The 18,302-nt window shown below is 35.1% G+C and overlaps 1 protein-coding gene across 1 annotated transcript in view; it reads right to left on the bottom strand.

Annotated features, from left to right (window-relative positions):
* LOC124437768 overlaps nucleotides 1-18,302 on the bottom strand; it is a 47,537-nt gene that overhangs the window by 7,279 nt on the left and 21,956 nt on the right. Inside the window, 12 exon segments of the mRNA XM_046987697.1 lie at nucleotides 397-648; nucleotides 1,085-1,339; nucleotides 2,158-2,418; nucleotides 2,601-2,762; nucleotides 3,078-3,326; nucleotides 3,694-3,951; nucleotides 14,603-14,863; nucleotides 15,759-15,920; nucleotides 16,353-16,604; nucleotides 17,040-17,294; nucleotides 17,510-17,770; nucleotides 17,952-18,113. Coding sequence (XP_046843653.1) covers nucleotides 397-648; nucleotides 1,085-1,339; nucleotides 2,158-2,418; nucleotides 2,601-2,762; nucleotides 3,078-3,326; nucleotides 3,694-3,951; nucleotides 14,603-14,863; nucleotides 15,759-15,920; nucleotides 16,353-16,604; nucleotides 17,040-17,294; nucleotides 17,510-17,770; nucleotides 17,952-18,113 — 2,790 coding nt within the window.

The following is an 18,302-nucleotide window of genomic DNA, read 5'->3' as shown; positions in this document are numbered from 1 at the left end:
TAAAAAATAAATGATTGTCATTTATGTCCGTAAGCTATACATAGCAGTGAAATCGACTGTGTATTACAAATGAATTGTTTTGGTGACATATTTTTCCAACTCCAGAAAAGGAAGTCGAATTGAAGAAAGTAGAAAAGAATGGTAATGGGCAAAGGATTTTTGATGAAATGGAACGGTCTACTTCATTGTAGGATAAAAACTTTGGAGTTGGTCGAAAATACCATTTAGAGTGAAGAAAACTATTTTTGATGTAAGACAATTAAACTTGTGGATAAAGTTGTACTTTATCCAAAAGTTAATCCACAAGTCAGTCCTGCAGGAAAATCACAACTCTGTGCAATCTGTGTTTATGAGCGATAAACACTATGGCTACGTTTTGTTTGGCAATCTTTATACCTTTTTGACTTCCAATAAGGCCATTGTAATAATTTTCATATGATCCAACGTACTCTCTAACAGATCCACCAGTATACCTCACCAATCTTTCAATTTTGTTGGTTACTATTCCAGCTGCCTGTAACTTGTTGAGATCAGTTCCGTTCAACATGTTTCGGATTAGTGTGATCGTAGCAGAAGATGTTGATTTACCAGTAACAATGGCGTACAATGGTCTTGTTCCGATGTGACAGTTTTTGTATTGATCTAAAGCTATATGAAATATGAAAAAACTTTCCATGGTAAAATTTCCACATCTTGCAATAAAAAATGTGTACAAAATCTAATGTCATACATAGCTTGCTGCTTTTTCCTCTCATCTATTTACTAGAGACATCGCTTGCTCAAACAACTGAGCGGATTAATATGTAAAAGGTTTATAATACCCTGGTTGATACGGTAATGGTAGAATGTACAATCATGAAAGTGATTAGTCGATTAAAACGTTAAAAGAAAAATATTGAAGGAGAAAAATGTCATCTCATAGAAATCCACTTCATCAACACATAAAACCCAAGTGATTTCTACTGCTTCTATTTAACATGCAATTGGAAATATTTCACAGCCATATCGTGTAAACAGCGTTAAACGATAGGCATCAAGGTCATCACCAGAATTGTTTAAACGGCCACTCACACCTCCACCTTACCAGCTTTTGTTCCATCAGGGCAGAGAAGTTCGTAGTCGCTAGTGTTTCCATAACTGGGATATTTATGTAAAAACTCCATAGCTGTTGTTTGCCTTACAAAACCAACACGATCATTGTCACCATCAGCCATACATTTGAAAGCTCCTTCGTAGTTGTAGTATGGCTCAGTTGAAGAATTTTGTGCGCATGATCCGTTACACAAAGAGCAAAGATCGTTTTTCACAGCGTCGCTCATTCCCTCGATGTCGTTAATACCTAAAGATAGCAATAAAGTACATACACGTCATCATCAATGAAGTCGAGGTAAACAACACGTGCGCATGCGTGGAAAACACGTGCGCATGCGTGAGAGTTTTAAGGACAGCCACAGTTTAACAGGTGAAAACTGCCGAATAAGATTCATTCTTCAATTTAATTGAAACTTTGATTGAATCCACGACAAGTTTGTCGTCGCATTTAAATGCGTCATCTTTGTAAGAGAACACTACTGTTGATTGTCATTAAGGCCCTGTTCACGTGATACAGGATTCGTCTTGTACCGGATTCGCTGAGCATTTCGCTGAAGAATCCCCTCCGTACACACGAGGCTGGACTCGTAAAACTCTAAATAATTTTCTTTCCGCCCCAATACTTGCACTTGTTAGCAAATTACAGCAATGGGTGCTGATTCAAATGTTTTGTAAGAAAATGAGAAATTTTGTAGACAGATAACAACGTAGAGCTTTTGTTGAGCGTTCACATCATCAAGGTTTTCACATCATTTTGTACGAATGGAGGCAAGGACTGGAAGAGTATAAAGTCCAAATATATGACCGAGTATACGTTTATACGTGACGCATCATTACAATAATACTAGAAAGAAGCTTTTCCCACTCACGATAGTACATTGTTAAAAGCTTAAACAGTAAATGATATAACTGTTCATTGAACAGAATTGGTGTTTTAGTTGATATGAAGCTTTCTTGCTTCAACTCACAAAAAGCCTTCACTTCATCCCTTGATAACTTTATCGTTTTCACCTGTTCAAAAACAATGTAACATGCAAAACAAATAAAAGTGGTAACAGTCCTTACCTGGTGCACAACTTTGTCCAAAGAAATTTGAAGCTGATTCATACTGACTATTTGTAAACATCATCTCTCTGTTGTATAACAAATAACCAACAGGGATTTTCCAACCGACAGTTTTTCTTACACCAGTATGGCATGATTTTTGATTCTGCAGGGAGGTGAAATTAAAAGTTGTATTTTTCTTCACGACAGCCAAACCGTAATATTGAATAAAGTTGTCGAGGTCAGGTAGTTTTTGACCATAGACAATTTGGAGACTGTCAGCTAAGGAAGAGAAAATATGTTGTAAAAATTTTTACATACAGTTAAAACCTGAAATCTAGCAAAGCGTAGCACTTCACCTAGAGCAATTCATCATCGAAAAATAGTTTTAACGTAGTTCACCTCACAAAAAGATTGGTAAATTACTCTTTGTATATGCATGGTTTGTAAATGGAAGCTCTCACCATATTGAACCATGGGATCAGCTGCAGCCAAAGTCATATGTGCGCGACCGTCAGCGACATCTTTTGCGCAAGTTGAACCGGGTGTTGCTCCAACGCACGTCACATTCGTCAATCCTGCCTTTCTACAGGCAGATACATCGCTGACACAGGCAGTAAAGAAAGCTAAACAAAGAAGGGTGAACGCGTTGCAATTATTGTTTGAAGCAGATAACGCAAGGTGTTTGAAACAAGAATTGTATTAGATTTTCATTCGTACACAATGTCCGTAATTTATTTCAACTATCTATTCTAACCATATCGCGCGATAAAAATTTGTGAATTCGCTTTTTATGATATAGATTTTTTAAAATTGATTCCTAGTTTGCCAATGTTCATAATTAAATTCCTTGCGGTAAATTAATGCAAAGCTAAGAGCTTTCTTCTGAGTTACAATGGAATGACACCGAACGTTGGTCAGTTTGTTATCCAATCCCATACCTGTACTTCCACTAAGAGCATTAAAATAATTTCCATATGATCCAACGTAGTCTTTGACAGATCCACCAGTATACCTCACCAATCTTTCTACATTTTTGTATGCTATTCCAGCTGCCGTTAAATTCCTGATATCAACTCCTAGTAACATATTTTGGATGCGTGTGATTGTTTCAGACGATGTTGATTTCCCAGTGACAATGGCGTACAATGGTCTTGTTCCGATGTAGCAGTTTTTGTATTGATCTAAAGCTATATGAAATGAAAAGTATCGTCATTAATAAAAAATCAGTCTCTCCAAATATACATAAAAGAATAGAAACTGGTGAATTCTTTTCTACAGCATTGTGAGAACAAACTGATGATTTTGCTCACCATTACAATTTTACTTTTCCTAAGAAAAAATACAATTTCAAAGAAAATTGTAATTTATATTTGTTTTATCCATTTTCGCATGTGGTGGATCCGATCGTCGTGTTTGTTTAAAACTTAAAACCTTGATGTTTCAAAATGCATACGAATTCATGTTAGTGTCGTCTTGTTGAATTTTTTCCTTCTTTAGAAAATATTCTTTCTTTGTTTTCAAACGTCCTAGATGGAGATATTTTTCAAAACTTACCAGCTGTAGTTCCATCTGGACAAAGTAGTTTATAGTCTGCGATAGTTGTGCCTCTATAATTGGGATAGTTGGTAAAAAAGTTTCTAGCGGTCGTTTGTCTCACAAAACCAACACGGTCATTGTTACCATCAGCCATACATCTGAATGCTCCCTCGTAGTTGTAGTATGCCTCTGTTGAGTTTTGTGCGCATGTTCCGTTACACAAAGAGCAGAGATCGTTTTTCACTGTTTCGTTGATTCCTTCGATGGTTCTTGCACCTAAATATTGATATGAATGTGTACATATGGATATTATTGTACATGAATTTGAAAAATCACCATTAGTGATCACAAAATAACAGTGACTTGTTGTCATGCATCAATTTTCTACAAAAACTTTATTTACTGTATGATTAATACTAAAGATATCTTACCTGGTGCGCAACTCTGAGAGAAGAAATTAGAAGCAGACACGTACTGGTTCTCGGTAAAAGGCATCATTTTAGTGAATATCATACTGCCAACAGGTATTTTCCAACCGACAGTTTTTTCTACGCCAGTATGGCAGGATTTTTGATTCCTCAGGGAGGTGAAATTGAAAGTAGTATCTTTCTTCACGACAGCCAAACCATAATATTGGATAAAGTTGTCGAGGTTTGGTAGTTTTTGACCAATGACAATTTGAAGATTGTAAGCTAAGAAGAGAAAATATGTTGTAAAATTTTACAAACAGTGAAAGATTCTAGATGGAGAGTCATTACTGAATGTTTGCATTCTTCGTCCAGTGCTAGAACTAATATGGAAACTGGACTGCATACATAGTTTCTGCTTACGTATTATAAAGATTAATGCTCAACATAAATATTTAAACTACATCGCCTTATTGATATAAATTAGATTGCTCTGTATAAATATAAATTTATAGACTATTACATCACAAGAAAGTGAGATTGTACAAACAAAGACGACCTAAGGCGGGAGATTACGGAAAACAAGATCAAAACAGTTGAAGATTGTTTTCAAAACGTTCGTATGTTGTTGAGGTACTTTAAACATTGAATGAATGTTTCAGTTAACGAATAGAAGACACATTCATGAATAGGAAGATGGCGTGAGATTCCCGAAGTTGATTGTGGAAATCATCGAATCAAACAAAGATTTCTGGAAGTGTTATGTCGGAGAACTTGCTAGATATAGGGGTTTTTAGAGGGTATTTTTTGTCATCACTGAGATTCTTGAACGTTATGAGATTCTGATGTGCAGATGACGTGCTGTTTACATACGTACAATGCAGAGTAGTATTGGCTCTTAAATGAATATATGCTATAGCAGATTTTGATGTTTGAAAACTTTGAGAACACGGGAAAAATGATAAAAAATCTTGTGTAAGTGCCAAAAAATTCTCACATCGAGGTGCATATAGAGTGCTAAGTAACATATGGTTGATTTGGATGTGAAACACGAAACGTCACTACACTACAAAGAAAGATCTTAAATTTATGTCAAATGACTGTCCTTAAAATTGTTCGTTAGACTTGATGTTGGGTTTATTAATATTCATGTTGGGCTCTCACGATAACTCTATGTACACCTTTAAAGCCTGCATGGAAAATCAGTGGCTTCAGTATGGATCGTTTATAAATGCTCCAGTTTATACACTACACTAAATACAATAATAAATAAATGGATTTCTTACCATTTTGGACCATATGATCAGCTGAAGCCAAAGTCATATCTGCTCGACCGTTCACAACATCTTCAACGCAACTTGAACCGGATGTTGCTGCTTGACACGTGACATTTATGGTTAGATTGGCGTTATTACATGCAGCTACGTCGTTGACACAAACTACATGGAGAGAGCAAACGTGCTATAAATGAATTTTTAGATGATTCAGCTCAAACACAGAAGGAAGTAAAAACAAGTCTCCTCTCACAGTTCCATTTTTATAGTTGGGGGACATAAAAGGATGGCCCATAAATGATAAACGGGGAAGGAAAATAGTATCAATCTCAATCATCCTGACGCGTAACAAAACGTTATTCGTCAAAGTTGAGAATTTTCCTCATAATACGAGAGCACTGAATATCACAAAACATCATTCATCTATGCTATTCGTTTACTAAACTTACTTTTTTGATATTTGAAAAATAAGCTACCTGTTTATTTCATAGGAGCAGTTAAAATTAAAGCTCAAATTTTGTCTGCATTTTAACTGGGGAGCTAAGACGTTTGTAGTAAAGTTGATTGGTAACTGCGGAATATCGCTCATTGCAAAATGCGTTGTTGCTAACTTGCACGTTTTCACGTTTTTTAATCATTTGAATTTTGCTACAATACTAGCTCCTCTTTGCGAGATCAAGTATTTGTTTATTGTTGAAACTCTCTATTATCACTTCATATCATGAGGCCACATGCTACAAAGAATTTTGAATGTACTCCACCAGTAGTTTTAAGTTTAAACTTTGAAACATCATGTGCAACATATTGATTGTTATTGTATTTGTTCATATGTTCTGTTATTCGAATGGGCACAAGGACATTGATCATAAGAGGAAAGCTGGAGGGCACAATTATCGATGTTTTAAGCCCATGTATTCGCTTTTGATAACACTTTGAGTTATGTTTTGCATTTCCCGTTATTTACACGTATTGCGGAAAAGTACTCTCTCTGAAAAAGCTCTTTATTCGATAACACTTTGTGACAAAAATAGTCACGTGATGAATGAGGGCATTGGAGGTAACTTTTTAAATGAAAATAGATTTTAAAACGCTTATTTAATATCCGGCATTGTTCATGAACTTCATTTTATTGGTTAAACGAGTCTTTTGTTGCCAATCTTATAGATAGCCTCCATATTTAGTACCGCTATATAAACACTGAATCATTATCATTATTCATTTCTTTAGGAATTGATTGTTTTTACAGTCAGTGAACATCAATAATTACAAAGCGAAAGAAGAAGGTATACTCGTCATTATTTTTTTTTAATTCAGAAATACTGAAAGAGCTACGGCAGCGCAACATTCTTGCACTGTTCTTTCCGCTAAAACTCCTTAAAAGAATGAAATTATGTTGTTGCTGATTCGATGGATGCTTTCCACGCAGCGTGTGATGAGTCTATTATAAATTGAAGACTTCCCGATCTTAAATGAACTATATGCTGAAATTCTTGTTCCATTATGGAATCATAGATCCCTGTGCTATTTGAACTTTAAATTGAAGTTTAGAAAGATTTTTTCAACATTTTAGCAAATAACTATGTTAGGTATTGTCTATAATAGACAAGAATCTTATACAGAATTTGCATACGGAAATGTTGAATTGCTTCAGTTTTAATAAGTCAATTTAGTTTCAATTGAGTTGAGTGCACATTTTACACAAAGAGTTTTTATACAAAAATGCTACAAAGATTCCTCACATCTTCTTGAAATCTTTGAAACATAATGCCAGTCATAAGAACAATGAGCTGAAATTTTGTCTACCATTTATTTTAATTTGTCTTACCATTTCATTATACTTCGTTTATTTTCGTCTCAAACGTAAGGTTCATGTATGGTGTTGTGTTATGGGCTTCTGCGTTTTACAAAATAAATATTTTATTCGCAGTCAGTAAATATCTGTCCTTACTTTTTTAAATCGTATTTCATTGACATATTTTAGTCGTGTTGAAGATCTAGAGTGTTCTTATCATCTAACTCCAAAAATAGGTATGCATCGCGTTTATATGTATGGTCTAACAAATATATGGCCACAAAGGAGCAACATAGTTCGAATAATATTATGTTTATATCATAAACATCGAAGTTTAAAAATTTTGAGATTAAAAAGTGCTTTGTGCTCACTACTCAATCGAATTACCCCGTAACTGTTATAACTCTTTCCGCATTCGCCAAACGTCTTAGCTTAAATTGCATGTTACGTGCTGTATTTCATGTGCACACATCGTTAAAGTCTCAACGATAGATTCAGTGGCGTTGATTATCATTGTTATACTCTGTTTATTAATTCATTTCATTTCATCGCCATATATTCATTTGCGAGGATGCTGTTGGCATCGTTCAATTTTTACAACAAATATTTGTTTGAGCCTCCACGTCTCTTGTTATAGATGCAATATACATTTGGTGTACAGAAATGCCAACAAATGAAAATCATCAAAGACTTTCGGCGCTATTTATCCGGCAGGTAAGCACCTATAATGCACTCTGTATGTGGCAATTGCTATTGACGCCTGCGACTGCTCCAGAGTACGTCAAAATAAATTACCGCAGCACATTTTGGCGTATATTTACATTTCTAAACATCTTAGAGGCAAATTCATTCGCAAACTTATATTCTTTAGAAATTAAAAACCAATAGTTTTTTTCTGACTGTAATTTAAATTTAAAATTGAGGAGATATAATTTATTTTGACGGACAATAGTTCTGCCGCTGCTTGACGCAGCTGAGATAAAAGGCGTGAGTTCAATTTTGCTCGAGATACGTGGTCATTTGTAACATTTAACCTCTCTTTGCATGAACAACAAATCATCGTTTTTCTATCTCTTACTTCTTACATACATCATCTAGTGATTTTGAACACCTGGTTTCCGTGATGATTAATCAATTTCTCTACTTTACCTTTGTACGGAGGACCCGTTTGAGCATCGACCACTATGCAAATCACCAGTGTAGCTAATGCTACTAGTTGCACATACATCATGTACGACGAGGAATGTTTCTTTCAAGAACTTTTGGTTCTGTGTTAGTGTAGAAGTTGGTCTTATCTCTATTCGTGTGATTACACTAATGCCACACCAATTGATAGTGTAATTTATGAGCTTCATTACAAGCTAGTTTTATCCAATAGGAATGGAGATAATGCTGACCGTAACACTACTATTGGTTGAAACTAAAATGTAATTTAGTCATTTCCATTGTAATGAACTCGAACGATATTAACCCCCCACTCACCCCTCTGGTGATCGAAAATAGCGTCGATATAACAGCGTATAAACAGAATTTTTTTGTTGGGGAGAGGGGGAGTGTAGAGCTGAAGCGGACATTGAAATTATCTAACTAAAACTTCAAATCACGCAACGTTTCGCCTGAATTTTGTCACATTTTCGCCCTATCTTAAAATTACCCTGGTCTTCGCTATTTTTCGTCTAAAATTGCCTGACTTTCCCCGTTTCTGTAAAAATTACTGCCATCTGTATGAACATCGCGTGACGAAGTTCAGTTGATAAATGTGAATGAATGCATTGATTTGATAAAACAAATTCTTCAATACATAACCAGGGGCGGTCAAACTTAACCTGACCCAAGGCTCTTATAGTTTCTCCAATTTATTGAATTAAACTCGTCAATTTCGCTTCTGATAGAAGTTCAATTGGTCGACTGAAGCTAGTTTGTACAACGCTTTCGAGAGGGAATATTTATTTGAATTTGTGAATCGAGTTTGGTAGAGTTGTGAAGTCGAAATAACCGAAATATTTTTGTCTTTAATATTCTTCTTATCTTTCTACCGTTGTGACACGAAAATTGGCAAAAATGTGATTGTTTAATTCAAATCTGTTTTAAAGTCGACCCGGGTAAGGTTATTTTTACCTCAGCCGTATTTTGTAATACTCCAGCGGAACGGATTGTGCAATACGTTGGCTGGTTGCATTGCTAAAGATTTATGAAGTGCTTCACTCTTATTCACATAGACAAAATACAATAGATTTCATCGCTTCAAATGACTAAGGTCCCTTCAAGGCTTTGAGGCTCTTCAAGTACCAGTTTTTATTAAAAGTATTCTTTCCAATACACTGTGTGATAACTCATCAGTATGCATTGTGTTCCTTGCACGTTGATCAACAAAGACTTTTGTGTTGATAAAGACGTGCTTAAAATATAGAATGCAATGAGCTATCTCAAATGATCTCCAATTTTGAAGTTTTGGAGAACTGCTTTCTACAGTCAAGTTTTTAAAAAACAATTTAGAAACGAAAAAAACGATACTAATTTTCATTTTGCGACGTTTCGATACAATCTCTGAACTTTATGCATTATTTTCAAGCATTGTTTACAAAATGACGATAAAATTCAACTGATTTACAAACAGTTAAGTCAAGATGGCGAAAAATTGCGTTGTAAAATTAGTAAAAATAATTTCAAAAAATGAATGTAATATCTTAGACGTATTTACAAATAGAAAAATATTCCGTAAACATCCAACTTTAAAATAGACGAACCGAAGCAGACAAACATACAAATAACAACAAACATACAAATAACAAATCATTCATTTGATTTTTTGTACAAAAATATTCTTGTGTGTTTAAGGATGGCATTTGAAATAGAGCATTTTGTATTTTAATTAGCTATCAAATTATCTGTAGCGAATTTGGACAAGCATATTTTGATAAGGATCAATGTGCTTGGATATTTGCCGACACCAACAAGCTTGACATATTTTGCAGCACACAGATACATCTGCATTTATATAACATTAGGTTTGGCGTCCATTCAGTATTTAAGAAATGAAAGATATTTACTGTGTTTGCACAGGCTTATGCAAACCGAGGAGACCTTTGGGAGAACTCGAGAGCAGATCAGTGCAAGCCTGAGACCGAAGTTCGAGTGTTGCACATGCTCGAGAGTTCTCACAAACGTCTCCGAGGTTTGGCCTGTGCAAACACAAAAACATCTTTTATTTCTTTTATAAAATAACAATAATGCGAAAAAGAAAAACATTTTAAATTTTCTTCTAAAATGTATTCATGATCGATTTGCAAATTCTCTTTGACTGATTGATTGTTTTGATTGATTTGATTGGTTGAGCTCAGATGTGTTTTGCACAGGCTAATGCAAACACGGCTCTAGACCAATCACCGCACGCGTTTTATTGTTTACATTTTATAATTACTTCTGATCATTAATCTTCTTGCTTCGAAATGCTGGTTGTTGAAAAATTGAAATAAATAATGCAAGATTATGTGGACACTGGACAGTGTGGTTGTCTGTAATGTCCATGGTGGTCTGCCGTCTGTGTACCACGGCCATCCATGACCAAATTGACCATGTTAGCCGAATGTGATTGCCAGAGCAATTGAGATATTAGACCCCAGTCCTCAGCATGTAAATAAAGATATACACATTTAGGTTGTTGATAAAATGAGCTTATGGCTTCGTGTTCATTTCACTAAGTGTTCAATTTACTCATTATGTCAACTCTTAAGTTCTTGAAAACTGCCTCTTTGTGATAAAAGAAATCGTCAGTTGAGAGGGCATTTTTTAAAAACTTGGTGATTCACTTGTGCGAAATCGACTGGAAATTACAAGGAAGTTCATTTATCGCAAGGAATGCAAAAATTTCATCACGTTTTTGCAAACTTACATGTTTCCACATTTTTGCAATCATTGCAATTTTGCATTATACTTTTTATCTTTGCGAGATTAAACATCAGTTTATAATTGACATTGCCCATTGTCATTTCCAATCATAAGCCCACATGTTACATGGAAAACCTTATTATATGGCAAGCGTCACTTCCGGCAAAATGGCGCGCTTTGATTGGGTCAGAAACATTTTTTGCCGGTTCATTATTTTCCCGTAATCGACCACGGTTCAAAACGCGTAATTTTACAGTCAAATGTAAACAAACTTCGTAATGCAAACAGCAAAATGCAAAATAAATGAAAGAAAAAACCATTTACAAATGTGATTCGAAGGAAAAACACTTGGAAACAGTTCAACTATCCAGACGATACAATTTGAAGCGATATATTTTTTATGGACGAAAACTAGAAACGTGAAAGCAAACCAGTAAAAAAACAACAAGGACGAAAAAACTTCGATCCGTTATTTCTCCGTAAAGGCCTCGAGCTCGGTTATTAAGGGTTTATTAATGACCAACACCAGTCGTCATAGTCATAATATTCTTTGAACTTTAAACATTGACAATGTATATATTGATTACATTGCTATGATTTAGTGTGTTTTGTTATTAGCTTTTAATAGTTATGAGTTTTGTGTAGCAATTTCTGTAAAATGTATTTCAGTAATGCCGTTTATATAGCTAAATAATTATTCATGCAGTTACTCGTATATAATTAATATATAGAATGGTATTGAATCATTGTCATTATTCACGTCTTTAGAAATTGGTTGTTTTTACAGTCAGTGAATGCCAGAATATTTACAAAGTAAGGACAAAAGGTACGTTTACCACTATTTTTTATTTGATCTATAAATACTTAGGCTTACAGAGCCACGTTTTGTATCATTTATTCCACTGGAAAATTGTAAAAACTCCTTATAAGAAAAGCATACTATTATCGCTAATTTGCCGCTGGCTTTCCTTTTCACAATGTGATAAGTTGCATCCTTGGTGTGCAAGCTACGTCATAGCCGCCATGTTGGATGATTTTAACAAAGCATTTTCCTTACTTACGAAGAAGATTTCATCCAACATGGCGAGCATTCCATAAATAAAGCGACAATACGTAAAATACTCAGTCTAAAACTTGGGTTATCATCTATCTCAATCGTTTGCCAATTTATTTCGCTGAATGGCCCAGAGTCAAAAATTTTTGACTGTGAAGATGACTACCGCTAAGGTTGTCGAAACGTCAGTCAACAACAACAAGAACAGTCCTTCTCAGGACTATACCAACATGGACGATCTACATTTACAAACATGTAACGATACTCCCGGGTTCAAACCATTTACTTTAAAATACTACAAACATACTTTTATCTCAGGATCATTGAATTCTCCCAAAGGTCTTCTCGGTTTAAATAAAGCCTGTGGAAACACAGTAAACATCTTTATTTCTTAGATAGAAATTGTAGCGTTTTGGTCAACTAAATTCATATTCTATATCCGTAAGTTTGCTCAAAGAAAGCAATAAAGTTGACTTAACATTGACATGCAAGTGCTATATAGGTACTATTTTAAGGACTAATACAAATTCAACAACGGTGACTAAAGTCTTAAAATAGTTAAATATAATTAAAGATTAATTCAAGCGTATTGTTATAAGAAATTGCATACAATAAGATAATGCATAGAGCTCTTATACTTTGGTGTATTATGGGTTACGATGTTTTTTAAACTTAATATATATTTCCTACAACATATATTTTATGGCGTATGAATTAAGAAGGTTGTGTTTTTTGTACTTTTTGAACAATGATAAATTAATGTTCAGGTTACTTCATAAGAAGACTGAATTGTAGACTAGTAGCTGCGTGATTTAAGCCACGAGCCAGAAAATCAAAATGACGGTGATTTGCAAAGCAAATGACAGCATCAAAGATGGCGCTGCGTTTGATTTTTTTTGAGTAAGACTATTGTAAAAATCTCCATATGATCCAACGTAATATTCAACAGATCCAAAAAACTTGGCCAACGACTCTGCATCTTTGCTTACTATTCCAGCTGCCTTTAATTTATTGAGATCAGCTCCTTCCAACATGCTTTGGATTTGCGTTATCGTAGTCGAGGTTGTTGATTTACCAGTAACAATGGCGAAAGCTGGTCTTGTTCCGATGTGGCAGTCGTCGAATTGAGTTAAAGCTGTTTGGAATAAAACGAACTGTCGTTGTTAGTCTTTCTAAGGTTACATAACATAACAGAACATAAAAGAAACTGATAGGCTATATGGTTGATACAAAATGATAAAAGCTATACCACTTTTCTTTTAGAAGACGTCTTTTATTAGTCACTCCGTTTGCAGATTGAGGTATCACACCTTTTGTTTAAGAACAAGGTCTTTGTTGAATATTGGAATATCTCAGTGATAACCTTGACGATTGTTTTAATCATGGTCGCGCAGGTTTTGAAATACAATGTGAAAATAAATCTTTGCACAAGCAAAAAATATCGTAGAACGTCAAAATTACTGATTTCCAAACGAGTAATTGAGTTTATAAGCTGTTGTTTGAATACCTGCGGAAATCAGCGCATTGTACCACCACAGAATTATGCAGTGTAGTTATGAAAAATGACACTGTAAATTCTTCTGAATGTTGTACTGAGTGCTTAGCCTAAGTATATTTTCAAGACTTTATACCTTTGTCTTTATGTGTAGACAGTTCTTTTCATAACTACCCAGGCTTAAGTTACGCATTGTCGTCAATATGCTTTTCAATATAAACATTTTTCACTACGACAAATGTTATTAAGTCTCTGTTTGGTAATTTTCAATTTTTTCTACGCTACGAAGAATCACAACTCGATGAGAAAAGCTAGTGAATAATGTTAAAGAATGAACGCATTTTCTTTATAATTCAATTTTATTCAACTTACCAGCTGTTCCTCCATCTGGGCAAAGTAGTTTATAGTCTCCAAGTACTCCATAATTGGAATATTTCTCTAAAAAGTCACTAGCTGTCGTTTCCTTTACAAAACCAACGCGATCATTGTTACCATCAGCCATACATTTGAAAGCTCCCATATAACCGTAGTATGGCTCCGATGAATCTTTTGCGCATGTACCGTTACACAATGAGCAGAGATCTATCTTCACATTCACGCTGATATCCGGGATGGCTTTAATACCTAAAGTGGGGTATCTCGCTCAAAAATCTTTGCAATGGTTTGCACAGTTGTGGGAAAGGGGAAAAATTTTTGCTAATTACATTACATCAAAATGTTTACAAATGCCAAATATTGTTTGCAATTTAATCAACGAAAACAAACATGACGATTTTTTCATAAAGTTGAAATAATAGTTGTCGTCGCTATGTTTCATGCACTCATTACATAATGGCAATATCGACAAAATGTTTGTACAGCAGTCGTAGATTCACGTTACGTCATGTAACAAACTTAATACATAGCCCAAGCAAATGTATGCACACCTTTATATAGCTTTGCCTTACTAAAAATGTCTTGCTGCAAGACTATGTGAGAATATTTTTTATTATATGATAAATAAAAAAGATATCTTACCAGGAGCACAACTTTCACCAAAGAAATCCGAAGCAGATTTATACTGGTTGTCTGTGTACGTCATTATTTCATGAAAGAGCATGTAACCAACAGGGATTTTCCAACCGACAGTTTTTCCTACACCAGTATGGCAGGATTTTTGATTCCGCAGGGAGGTGAAATTAAAAGTTGTGTTTTTCTTTACGACAGCCAAACCGTGATATTGAATAAAAGGTATAAGATTTCGTAGTTTTTGACCATAGACAATTTGGAGACTGTCAGCTGAGGAAGAGAAAATATGTTGTAAAAATTTTTACATACAATTAAAACATGAAGTCGAATAAAACCTGGGTCATGTTTGCACGTCAAAGTCCTTTTACTTTAGTTTAATTTTTTACTCGCTTGGTGCTATTCAACATTTGAATACGGAGTCTTTATGTACGTTATAGATCAGTGAATTATGGTGGCCTAGTTATCTTTGATCAAATGCGAGTTGTTTTATATACTTGTAACGATTTGTATGTTCGTTATGAGTGGTCTGATGATGAAACTTGAGTCCTTGTATACTCCAGTCTAACGTCTTCATCAGGAGTGATCTAATGTTGAAACTTGAGTCCTTGTATACTCCAGTCTAACGTCTTCATCAGGAGTGATCTAATGTTGAAACTTGAGTCCTTATATACTCCAGTCTAGTGTCTTCATCAGGAGTGATCTGATGTTGAAACTTGAGTCCTTATATACTCCAGTCTAGTGTCTTCGTCAGGAGTGATCTAGTGTTGAATCTTGAGTCCTTGTATACTCCAGTCTAATGTATTCATCAGAAGTGATCTAATGTTGAAACTTGAGTCTTTATATACTCCAGTCTATTATCTTTATCAGGAGTGATCTGATGTTAAAATTTCAGTTCTATACTCCAGTACTCCAGTCTAGTGCCTTCATCAGAAGTGATCTGATACTGAAATTTAAGTTTTTATATATTTCAGTCTATTGTCGTCATCAGGAGTCATTGGAAGTTGAAACTAAAGTCCCTGTGTACTCCAGCCTAGTGTCTTCATTATAGTACATGATATTGACATTGAGCTCATTTTTTCTTTAAGAATAAGAAATGAATTTATTGTTTCCTTGCATTCCCATCCGAACACTCCACGTTTATTTTATACATGTATAATTTTCTTACCATTTTCAACCATCGAGTCAGCATCAGCCAAAGTCATGTGGGCTCGTCCATCTATAACATCTTTCACACATGATGAACCGTATCTTGCTGCTACGCATGTCACATTTGGCAAGCTTGCGTTCCCACACGCAGATACATCGCTCACGCAAACTTTATAGAAACCTAAACGGTAAAGATTAAATGTGTATAAAATTTACGTAAAAAATAAATGATCGTCATTTATGTCCGTGAGCTATACATAGCATTGAAATCAAATGTGTATTACAAATGAATTGTTTTGGTGATATACTTTTCCAACTCCAGAAAAGGAAGTCGAATTGAAAAAAGTGGAAAAGAATGGGAATAGGCAAAGGATTTTTGATGAAATGGAACAGTCAACTTCATTATAGGATAAGAACTTTGAAGTTGGTCGGAAGTACCATTCAGAGTGAAGAAAAGTACTTTTGATGTAAGACAATTAAACTTGTGGATAAAGTTGCACTTTATCCACAAGTTAATCCACAAATCAGTCCTGCAGGAAAATCACAACTCTGTGCAATCTGTGTTTATGAGCGATAAACACAATGGCTACGTTTTGTTTGGCAATCTTTATACCTTTTTGACTTCCAATAAGACCATTGTAGTAATTTCCATATGATCCAACGTACTCTCTAACAGATCCACCAGTATACCTCAACAATCTTTCAATTTTGTTGGTTACTATTCCAGCTGCCTGTAACTTGTTGAGATCAGTTCCGTTCAACATGTTTCGGATTAGTTTGATCGTAGCAGAAGATGTTGATTTACCAGTGACAATGGCGTACAATGGTCTTGTTCCGATGTTACAGTTTTTGTATTGATCTAAAGCTATATGAATTGCGAAAAAAACTTTCCGTGGTAAAATTTCAACACCTTGCAATAAAAAATGTGTACAAAATCTAATGTCATACATAGCTTGCTGCTGTTTCTGCCATCTATTTACTAGAGACATCGCTTGCTCAAACAACTCAGCGGATTTATATGTAACATGTTTATAATACCCTGGTTGACACAGTAATGGTAGAATATAAAATCATAAAAGTGATTAGTCGATTAAAACTTTAAAAGAAAAATATTGAAGGAGAAAAATGTCATGTCATAAAAATCCACTTCGTCAACACATAAAACCCAAGCGATATCTACTGCTTCTATTTAACATGCTATTGGAAATAATTCACAGCCATATCGTGTAAACAGCGTTAAACAATAGGCATTATGGTCAACACCAGAAGTGTTTACACGGCCACTCACACTCCACCTTACCAGCTTTTGTTCCATCAGGGCAAAGAAGTTCGTAGTGGCTACTGTTTCCATAACTGGGATATTTATCTAAAAACTCCATTGCTGTTGTCTCTTTTACAAAACCAACACGATCATTGTTACCATCAGCCATACATTTGAAAGCTCCCTCGTAGTTGTAGTATGCCTCTGTAGAAGAATTTTGTGCGCATGATCCGTTACACAAAGAGCAAAGATCCGTCTTTACAGCGTCGCTGATTCCCTCGATGTCATTAATACCTAAAGATAGCAATAAAGTACAAACACGTCATCACCAATGAAGTCGAGGTAAACAACAATGTAGAAAAACACGTGCGCATGCGTGAGATTTTCAAGGACAGCCACAATTTAACAGGTGAAAACTGCCGAATAAGATCTATTCTTCAATTTAATTGAAACTTTGATTGAATCCACGACAAGTTTCCAAGACAAATAAAAGTGGTAACAGTCCTTACCTGGTGCACAACTTTGTCCAAAGAAATTTGAAGCTGATTCATACTGATTATTTGTAAACATCATCTCTCTGTTGTATAACAAATAACCAACAGGGATTTTCCAACCGACTGTTTTTCCTACACCAGTATGGCAGGATTTTTGATTCCGCAGGGAGGTGAAATTAAAAGTTGTGTTTTTCTTTACGACAGCCAAACCGTAGTATTGAATAAAGTTGTCGAGGTTAGGTAGTTTTTGACCATAGACAATTTTGAGATTGTCAGCTAAGGAAGAGAAAATATGTTGTAAAAATTTTTACATACAGTTAAAACATGAAATCTAGCAAAGCGTAGCACTTCACCTAGAGCAATTTATCATCGAAAAATAGTTTTAACGTAGTTCACCTCTCAAAAAGATTGGTATATTACTCTTTGTAAATGCATGTTTGGAAATGGAAGCTCTTACCATATTGAACCATGGAATCAGCTGCAGCCAAAGTCATATGTGCGCGACCGTCAGCGACATCTTTTGCGCAAGTTGAACCGGGTTTTGCTCCTACGCACGCCACATTCGTCAATCCTGCCTTTCTGCAGGCAGATACATCGCTGACACAGGCAGTAAAGAAAGCTAAACAAAGAAGGGGGAACGCGTTGTAATTATTGTTTGAAACAGATAACGCAAGGTGTTTGAAACAACTGAGTTACTCTAGAAATGTATTAGATTTTCATTCGTCCACAGGGTCCGTAATATATTTCAACTATCTATTCTACTCCATATCGCGCGAGAAAAATTTGTGAATTAGCTTTTTATGATATA

This window comes from Xenia sp. Carnegie-2017, unplaced genomic scaffold (assembly GCF_021976095.1).
Source record: "Xenia sp. Carnegie-2017 unplaced genomic scaffold, XeniaSp_v1 HiC_scaffold_17, whole genome shotgun sequence".
In the NCBI taxonomy this organism is placed as follows: Eukaryota; Metazoa; Cnidaria; class Anthozoa; order Malacalcyonacea; family Xeniidae; genus Xenia; species Xenia sp. Carnegie-2017.
Note: the sequence above shows the minus strand (reverse complement) of the source record. Positions and strands in the feature narration are given on the sequence as shown.